Below are 10,030 nucleotides of genomic sequence, written 5' to 3'. Positions count from 1 at the left end.
ACCTGGCGGATTTTGCTAAATAACAAGTTTAGAAAAGGAGGTTGCCAACAAGAAGGTTGCCAACCTTGGCTGCTCTCACAAAACTGACATCCTAAAAAGCTAGCAGAGAATTCACAAAATAACCAATACTGGGATACGATAATAATAAATATCTGCAATCATTCCTTTAAAATATTAGAAAATTCAGAGAATTTCAGTTGGCATAATGTTAAGTAAATATTTTTTCTTGGACTAATGAGAGAACAGAAGGAAGGAAGACATCTATGACTCCTAGTTTTACCTATAATATGTTTATAAATTCCTCAGAATATGCACAAATCAAGAGACCTAGGGCCTACTCCACACTTAACTCCAAATTAACTCTTAATACCTAAGCAGCTCAACCTCACAGATCCCTACAAAGCTATAAAATTATTAAAATATTTCTCTCTGAGCATTGTGTAGCACTTTGTACTTCTCAGAAGGCTGTTACTATCTCCCTGATCCAGGGCTCAATTCAGCTCAACAAAATCTTATTGAATACTTAGCCCTGTGCTGGAACTTGGTAGGATAGAGAGAAGTTTAAATGGATCATTTTAAGATAATAAGACATGTGCTTTGTCAGAGGACTGCATGGAGTGTCTGGAAAAAGAGAAAGGGTGTTTAGCAACGGCAGAGTTTGGATAAAGGAAGGGCATGTGGTCAAGGAAAACTCCCTAGATAACTGGGTTTCCCAGGTGCAGAAAAGGGAATCAGAGCACAGAGGTGTGATGCAGATGAGGAATTATTACAAGATACTTGACATTCCTAGAACATGAGGTGTAAGGCAGAGAGGGGTGAGAGATTATTCTTAGAGAGGAAGGGACCAAGACACAGGAAGCTTTTAAGACATGCTAAGGAGCTTGAATATAAAATGTATATCAGCTCTTCCCAAATTTAGCTACACATAAAAACCATCTGATGGACTCTTAGGGACCCTGATTAAGTCTGGCCTGAGGATCTAGTGTCGCCATTTAATAAAGTTTTCTGCCAGAAGACCCAATGAAAGGTTAAGCAAGGACCAGACATTATCAGATTTTCACTTTCGGTAGATTATTTCAACATTAGTGTGAAAGGAAGAGTTGAAAGGCGAAAGGAATAGAGTCTCAGAGACCCGTGAGAAGGCTACTGTAATAGTCTATACTAAAATGTGACACAACCTCAGCCAGGCAAAGAGACAAAGTGGAGAAGAGAGCTAGTTAAGAATCAAACCAGCAGGACGTAATGCTTGGCTCCATGTAGAAAAATTCGAGGAAAAGAGCAGAATCAAGGGTGACTTGATCAAGGCAGACCTCAGGTGGTGGAAACTGGGTGAGGAGCAGTGCTGGGGCTAGAGGGAGCGTGTGGAAGAGGATGCAAGTCTGAGGAGGAGGACTTCAGTGATGAGCTCAGTTTTGGACTCATTGAATCTGAGATGTCTGATGACTAGCCATATCCAGGGAAGCTGACCATTCTTCAGCATGTCTGAAGTTCCAGGGACACCTGTGACAGGGGACGGAATCACAAGCACACAGTGATAACTGACATCAATCTTTCTCTATCACCACTGCCCTACCTCAGTTTGTGCCACCCCTTCCCTCAGCTGGTTTACTTCAACAACCTCTTAACTTGTCTTGCTGCCTTTAAACTGACCTCCAGGGAGCCCATTTCCCAAAATTCAGCACCTCAAAGAATCTTTCCAAAAGGCGAATCTGATCTTGTCCCCCACGGCTTCCCACCACTTTCAGAATGGAGCTCAAGCCATCTGCCATGGTTTCCCAACTTCTCAGGCTCACCTCTCCTCTCCACCTTCTTCTCTAACCCCCCACTCCCACCTCAGAGTCCACGCTGTAGCCTGGTGATCCCTGGGCAACAATCACATAGAACTCAATGCGAGTGGCGCACCCTGGAGTTCAACAACACAGCAGCCCTGACTGGTATCTCATGGGTAAATGGCCAAAATTTAATTGTAGGAATCAATTGATTGTAGGAATCAGTTGATTGTAGGAATCAATCAACTAGATAAAGCAATGAAATTGAATCAAACCCACTACTCAACCAACCTTTTATTTTCTAGGCTTGTGTACCTTGCCCTTGGAGAGAACTATGATGGCAGACATTATCAAGAGGAATAAAAAAAGAATTGACTTGTAAGAATTTTTTTAAATTCTTTACATAGAACAGTGTTTCTCCAAGTATAGTGATCTAACTACTCACAAGAACCACCTATCTGCTTCTAGAAAAGCAAATTCTTATACATACTACTTTAAGATCCAACTACTTAAAAATAGTAATTTCACCAAACAAAACATTTATCCTTGACCTAAATTTATTTGTTTTATATGTTGCCCATGTTAGATTCTGTATCCTCTCACACTCTGTGGTAAAGAGGAAGTGGGATGGGGTCAATGGTGGTGACAGTAGCCTAAGTATCTCTGGAAAGTTAGCTGGAGGAACTCCCATCAAAGCAAATTAGAAAGGAGTTGGTGTGAAGTGAAGGTCAAGGATTTACATTTTGTGATGAAGTGGAATGGAGTTCAGTAGAGATCAAGTACATTGGAAAGTAGACTTGGGGGCCTTATATCACATGTAGAGGTTATCTCACATTCAAATTCTAATTCATCTACTATATGCCAGTCAGAGTGCAAGGTACTTTAATAATTTAACAAGCAAATATTGTGTCTCTTCTGGGCAAAACACTGAGCTATGCTTTCATCTGTGTTATCTTGTGAATCTTTGCAGCAATCCTGACTAGTTTTACTTGCCAGGAGACTTGGAGAGTTATTCAAAACTCATTTATTCATTCATTCATTACTTCATTCTTTCAATAGCTAATGAATACCTAATGTTCTTATATAACTTAGAACATTTTGTGAATCTGTCCTTTATTCTTTCTTCATTAAGGTTTGGAGAGAGCAACAGCCAGATACTGCAGACCAGTTACCTCGACTACTTGGATGAGCTCACCTTAGAGATAGGTGCAAAGCCAGACCTCCCCTCTCTCTTGCTAAAAGAGCCTAAACTGGCTGTGAAACTTTATTTTGGGCCCTGCAACTCCTATCAGTATCGCCTGGTTGGACCTGGGCAATGGAATGGAGCCAGGAGTGCCACCCTCACCGAGAAACAAAGGATATTGAAGCCTTTAAAGACACGGGCTCTAAAAACTTCATCTAATTTCCCAGTTTCCTTCCTGTTGAAAATCCTGGGGCTTCCTGCTGTTGTGGTGGCCTTTTTTTTTTTCCAACTTCAGTGGTTCTAATATGTCAGCATAATGCTTTTGGCTTTCATGTCAGTTGGTACCTCTTAAAGAGAAAAAAAAAAAGACTAAGAGAAAAAATATTAAATCTAAAGTCGAAATTTTAGAGTTGAGAAAAACAGAGTGAGAGAGGTAATTGTAGAGAGTTAGCAGACTTAGGTCTATGTGTAAAACTGAAATTGTGTCATGAAATTTCTTTGCCATTCTACCCTTCCCTCAAGTTCACTAGACTCTCCAAAAAGGACAATAAAATAACACTGGCTAAACAGTGCTGCCAAGCCCTGGTAAAGGAGAGTCATGTGGAAAAATAGTAGAATTACACAGAACGAAAAGCACCCATGGTTTAAATCACTGGAAAATTTTTAAGTGTGGGCAAATATTAAAATTCCTTTCTGTTGTTTTTGATAGTCTTCTTATCCGGACTCTATTTGGTAACAAAGTTCTCAAATGTTAGGTCATGCGCCATTTGCTTCATGGGGAATCACTCAAAAATACTGGAGAAAAAAATGAGAGGATAGACTTAGAACATGGCAATGCTCAGAGAGACTTTTAGGGCCTCACATCGAAAGCTGAGCAAGTAGCCACATTTCTTATATTTGTCTTGTATTTTGACAGAAACACTGCTGTAAAAATAAAAATAAACATGCCATAAGAGATAGATATATGTATTTATAATATATAGAGAGAGTACTTATCATAGACCAGACAATTTGCACATTACATGTATTATTTCATTTAATTCTCATGACAATTCTGTGAGATGGGTGCAGCTCTTATACCCATTTTACAGATGATGAAACTGAGACTCAGAGAGTTAGGTAACATGCCCAGGACCAGACAGCTGATCTGGCGATGGAGCTGGAATTGGAGCTCAGGTTTGCTTGACTTTAGAAATGAAGACTTGTCCCATAATATACATTTTTACAAAAACCTCCATTATTAATCAAGTACTTAATAACAGTTTATTTATGATCACATATATGTTACTTTTGGAGGCCCTTTACATAGAATACAGCACTCTTCTTACAAATAAGATCTGATTAGTTTTATTTATATCTGGGTTACATTTCAGCTAGATCTAAAATTCGTTTGAAGGAATTTACAATAAAAACTCCTATATAATAGCATTTAAGATAATCATTGACATTTTCAAAAAACAAGTGTCGAGGAAGAAAAGTATATCTCCCAAGTAGATGAAAAGTATTGTAATGACTGACCTTGTATTTAGCTCTAACCATACAAATAACCAAGGCAAAAAGCAAAACAATATTTAATCTTGGTCATCTGATAAAAGAAAGCATGCTGGCTTGTTAGGAGAGACAAACATTTGCTTAAAACTGAACTTTAAAAATGTCACAAGCAATTCAATGTCGATAGACATTGAGCAACATAATAAACATCTGGTTATAAAGCAATCGCTACAGCCATTCTTTACACAAATTGTGCTTTGGGAGATTAAACTGTGCCATAAGCCCAGAACAGGACCTTCAAAGAGAGGGAAAATCTCAGAGACTCAAGATTTAGACAAATTTCTCCTCTTATTCCTCCAAAGCCTTTGTGGTCATCACTCTTCACATTGGCCTGGATTTCTCTCTCAAGTGCCTAGAACAATGTGATGGCAATCCCTATCAGTGGAAACTCTTTAAAGGCCATTGAAATGACACCAGCATTTAAATACAAGATTTTTTTTTCATTGCTCCTATAAGCAGATTCCTTTTTGAAAAAAATTGCAGAGGGTATATATACTTCGTTATTGGTTAAAAACTGATTACTTTTCTAATTATTAAAGATTATTTGCAAGCCATTATATTGTTAATAATAATAATAATAGAATTTATCAAGACTTTATAGCAAAAGTAGGCAAACTACTGCCTATAGGTCAAAACCAACCCACTACCTATATCTGTAAATAAAGTTTTACTGGAACACATCCATACCTATTCTTTTATTGTCTGTGGCTACTTTCAAGCTACAATGGCAGCACTGAGTAGCTGCAAAAAAAACAGTATGGCTCAACAAAGCCTAAAGTTTTTACTATCTGGCCCTTTACAAAAAGTTTGCCAATCCCTGCTTTGTAATGTGCAATGCATTGTCCTAGTTTTTTCATAACTCATTCATCATTACCACTACCTGGTGAAATAACTATGGTTGTTATCCTATTTCTACAGTGGAAGATTGAGAATCAATTGTCAGGTTGAGGCTGAATCAGTGGGGACAAAACTAGCAGCATTAGGACAAAATTGTTACTAAATTTATATCCTTGAAAAATTTTAGAAAGGAGATGATCCCTTGAAATCATTCCAAGTATTCTGATATCTTTTTAAAACATAAATAGTTCATTTCCAGAGCCTGAGATTGACTAAGGAAGACTCATTCAAGTCTATTCCTTTGCCTCCATATATCCTGAAACATGAAACTATCCTAGACTAACCATCTAGGATAGCTTGTTCCAAACTGTGATCCACAGAGATATTCTCTGCATCAGAATATCTCAGGGAGTTCACAGAAGTGCAGATTCCTGAATAAGATGTAATGATAATTCAGACCTGCTGAATCAGAACCTCTGCTGGAATCTATAGTCTTGATAAGTTCCCTGGAGGATTCTTGTGCACATTAAATTTAGGAACCATTGGTTTGAGGTTTCTGAAAAAAAAACGCTGCTTTCAGAGATTAGTCTATCACTTTTTCCACACCTCAGGGCCAAATTCCTCCTTAGGTTCAGCCTTAGTGTTTCTTGCTGTACAATGTTTGTTCTTCTCCTGTAAAGGCTCTTAGCTAGCTACCATCTTCTTGCAAAATTTCTCCCTGTGATGGTTCCCTTTCACTAAATTTTATTTTAACTATCCTTTTCTAGATGATAGCTCCTTGATTTTCTATTCCCAAAGCCAAATGTTTCACATTTGTTCTTTGCAGAGAGATAAAGATTTTTTTAAATAAAACTCTTGGACCATGATATGTAACAAAATTTCAAGTAATAAAGTACTTGAAATAAAGTAATAAAGAAATAAAGTAATAAAGATTTTAAAAGCTTAACTGAGGTAGAATCCAGCATTCACATTATAATGAGGATGGCAAAGGAAGATTCTTCCTTATAACTAGTCTTTCATCCTGGAAGATGCTGCTACTGACCTGCAACCCCCAGTATAGAGCGTTTGGCTATTTCCTGGGAGGGAGAATGTGTTTACACAGAACATACCTCACTTTCTTGTCCAATCTGCCTTATGACCAGATCATGGATCAAAGAGGCTAAAACAAAGGCTCCTGAGATTAGATTCTACTTAATTCAGGTTGGATGCCAGAATGAGATTAAACATGCAAGGGTTTTATTAAGGAAAATAACTGTATGAGGGAAAAGAGGGAGAGTGCAGGAAAAGGCTGAAACAGCTATCAACAACAGTGCGAGTCTGACCCTGAGTGAAGGAGAGAGGGAAAAAGGGTGGATAGAAACATAGAAACATTATAGACGGTTGTGCAGTCTAAAGAAGATTCGGCAGAGCCACTGGGGAGTCCTCAAGCCATCAGAGAAGCCCTAGCTCTCCTGTGAATGATCTGCTTCAGTCTCTCTGCCGTGTCCTCACTGACGGAAAGCAGCTCATGGGAAAAGGGGCCTGAGCACAAGCATAGCAATGCATCTCAAGTATAGCAGCTAAGACCCTTGGTTAATTACACCCCCTAGAGTTAGAGATCCATAAAGCACATTCTCAAGGTTACCATAGGTTCATAACATCATTTTTATATTCTTTAATTAATTGAATCATAGCTTTTAAATTAGTTTACCTAGTTCGTCATCAGTTGCTTCCATAGCCATCTCTTCCACGTGTCTTCACCTTACTCCAAAACTTCCAGTCCCTAGAAGCCAGATTTGAAGGCGTTTATGAAAGCACCAACAAAGAGGAGCTACGGAATCCTTTCCTGCTGACACTTGACTCTTTTTCTCAAGAACATTCAGTGGCTTCCCATCACTTCCTTTGTTGTTCAAGATCCTCCACACTGGCTGGAACCTACCTTCCCAGCCTTCCTCCCACTGTGATGCCCTCACACCTGCTCTCCAGCACACTCCACACTGCCTCACTAGCTGCCCTTACTTCATGCTATCTGCTCTTGATTCCCCAGCTTCTCGTAGTTAAGATTCCATCCTTCCTGCAATGCTAGGTCAAATACTATTCTCCATCAAGCTTTCCTCAGTCCCTCCAGCCAAAATACATCTCCTTCACCTCTTTGTGCAGGACGCCTGCGTGTCCGGAGCCTGTGCTCCGCAACGGGAGAGGCCACAACAGTGAGAGGCCCGCGTACCAAAAAAAAAAAAAAAATAGCACCTTAAGTAATATGACAGTTTCTAACTCACTGTTGCAGATTTTCCCACAAAATTCTCATCAAGCTACAAAGACATTTAAGGGAACTTAAAGTCGCTGCTATTTGCTCTAGTCCTTAGATGGCAGAGGTTTGAGTCACTGATTCACCACTGTTGACAGAGAAAAGACCCATTTCAAGCAAAATAATTGGCCTTAAGTAGGCATGGTACTATTTCTACCTCTCCCTTCAGTGTTACTATTCTGCAGGTGTATTCTCACAAAAAGAAAAAGAACAACCTCAACATTCAAGGTACTTAGGGAATTAACCCACTTTAGAAGATGTATATTTAAAAAAAAATCTATTGAGAATGGCATAGGGAGCTTCTTGATGCTTTTGGGGGAGTGGTGTTGAAGGGTAAGGAGTTGTGGTTGTTTTAACTTTTTTTAGAGGGAGAAAGAAAAAAATTGCACTGGGTAGGTCCAGTTTACAACTGTGACTAAAACGAAGTAAATTCTATGCTCTCTTTCAACTTTAAGATTCTATAGCTCTAAATATGAATCAGAGCAGGGGAAGAAAGAAAGGGAAGTAAGACTTCAGAAGATGATTTAAAGGGACTTCCCTGGTGGCACAGTGGTTAAGAATCCACCTGCCAATGCAGGGAACACAGGTTCGAGCCCTGGTCAGGGAAGATCCCACATGCCGAGGAACAACTAAGCCCTTGTGCCACAACTACTGACCCTGCGCTCTAGACCCTGCAAGCCACAGCTACTGAAGTCCATATGCCTAGAGCCCATGCTCCGCAACGAGAGAAGCCTCCGCAATGAGAAGCCTGCTCACTACAACAGAGTAGCCCCCACTCACCGCAACTAGAGAAAGCCCGTGTGCAGCAACGAAGACCCAATGCAGCTAAAAATAAATAATAAATAAATTTATTTTTTTAAAAAGGAACTCAACCCAGTAAAATTTTAAAAATAAACAATTTCATTTAAAAAAAAAGATGATTTAGAAATACAATGAAGGAACAAGAAACACCCCTCTAGTGCAACAGTCATTAAAAGATAGGTATGACGCATTAACAACTAATTCTCAAATCTCAAGACCTTGAAATAAGACAAAAATGATTTCTCTTTCATGCTATGCACCCATTGGCAGGTAGGCTCTTCTCATCATAGTTACTCACGCATCCAGGCTAATGGAACAGCCATGCTGAAAGTTGCTGGTTACCACACTGAAGGAAAAGAAAGTGCTATGGGATCTCACACTGGCAATTAACTCCTCTGAGCCCAGAGAAGACACCTGTTACTTTGGCTTACAGTTCACTGACCAGAACTAGTCGTGTGCTCCCAACAAACCACTAAGGGACCAAGAAGGGACTGTGTGCTCAAAGGACAGAAAGTCCAAATTACTCCCTAAAGGGCATCATCGTCTATCAAGTTAATTTCTCAGAGTCTAGGTTCACTTCAAAAAGGGGCCTGGAGAGCTTTCCCCATTCCAGGGCCTCAAGTACAATTGACAATAAACCCTAAAAATAGCAGAAAGTGAAGGTGCCACTGAAGGCCAGTCTTCTCATTTTTTATTACTATAAGTTTCTTGCTAATTATAGAAAATGAGATGCTATGATACATGATCATGTTTATGCTCAGCAAACACTATACAGTTTTTGTTTCCACTTATGTTAGCAGCATGCCTGGTAAGGCCCTGGGACCTCCTTGGTGTGCTCCAAGGGTGCATGTACAAATCAGTGCAAGTGCCTAAGTACTGCGGTTTGGGACACTTATTGTGGCCCTGGCCATCAAGGTATCCATGACTCAATGTCAAACATATTTTCATTTTTAAAAACACACTTGAACTAATAGTAGCCTTGAAGGCTTAATTTCTGGGTAAAAATTAAGCTTTGAAATCATCCAAATACTATCATCTTCACAGCTACAGGAAGGCAGCTGAGCTCAACAGAACAAACAATGCTGTCTCTGTGCCAAGTCTTTAATAAACCAGAAATAAGGCAAAGGGTGAGCCTAATGAGCAAGCAACAGACACAGTGATACAGAAGGCCCTCTGCATGTAGGGCCAAAGGGTGTAGTGATACAGAAGGCCCAGTGATACAGAAGGCCCTCTGCATGTAAGGCCAAAGGGTGTAGTGATACAGAAGACCCAGTGATACAGAAGGCCCTCTGCATGTAGGGCCAAAGGGTGTAGTGATACTATGTCAAAATTCAGGGGAAAAAAAAAAAAGATTTATCCTTCCAGAACCTTTCCCCTGCTTGGGTCTTACCAATCTGTCTTGGAGTTTACTCTCTGTACCTGTGGGAGTCATTTCAGTATTGTGAATCAATAATCAAGACAGCTTATCTGGTCTGGCAATGGCATCACCATCATCATCCTCATCGTCATCACCATCACCATCATCGCCATCGCAGCCACTTGCAGAGTGTGTACTATGTACAAGATGCTCTACATAGATTATCTCATCTAGTCCCTACCACA

The 10,030-nt window shown here is 39.7% G+C and overlaps 1 protein-coding gene across 1 annotated transcript in view; it reads left to right on the top strand.

Annotated features, from left to right (window-relative positions):
* LOC307066610 (uncharacterized protein) overlaps nucleotides 1-10,030 on the top strand; it is a gene marked incomplete at both ends in the record, with an annotated part of 87,276 nt that overhangs the window by 45,131 nt on the left and 32,115 nt on the right. The window contains 1 exon segment of the mRNA XM_079723810.1: nucleotides 2,902-3,081. Within this exon segment, the coding sequence (XP_079579936.1) occupies nucleotides 2,902-3,081 (180 nt within the window).

The sequence above is a fragment of the Hyperoodon ampullatus genome, assembly GCF_949752795.1.
Source record: "Hyperoodon ampullatus genome assembly, chromosome: 2".
Taxonomy (NCBI): domain Eukaryota; kingdom Metazoa; phylum Chordata; class Mammalia; order Artiodactyla; family Ziphiidae; genus Hyperoodon; species Hyperoodon ampullatus.
This window is presented reverse-complemented; position numbering and strand designations above follow the sequence as displayed.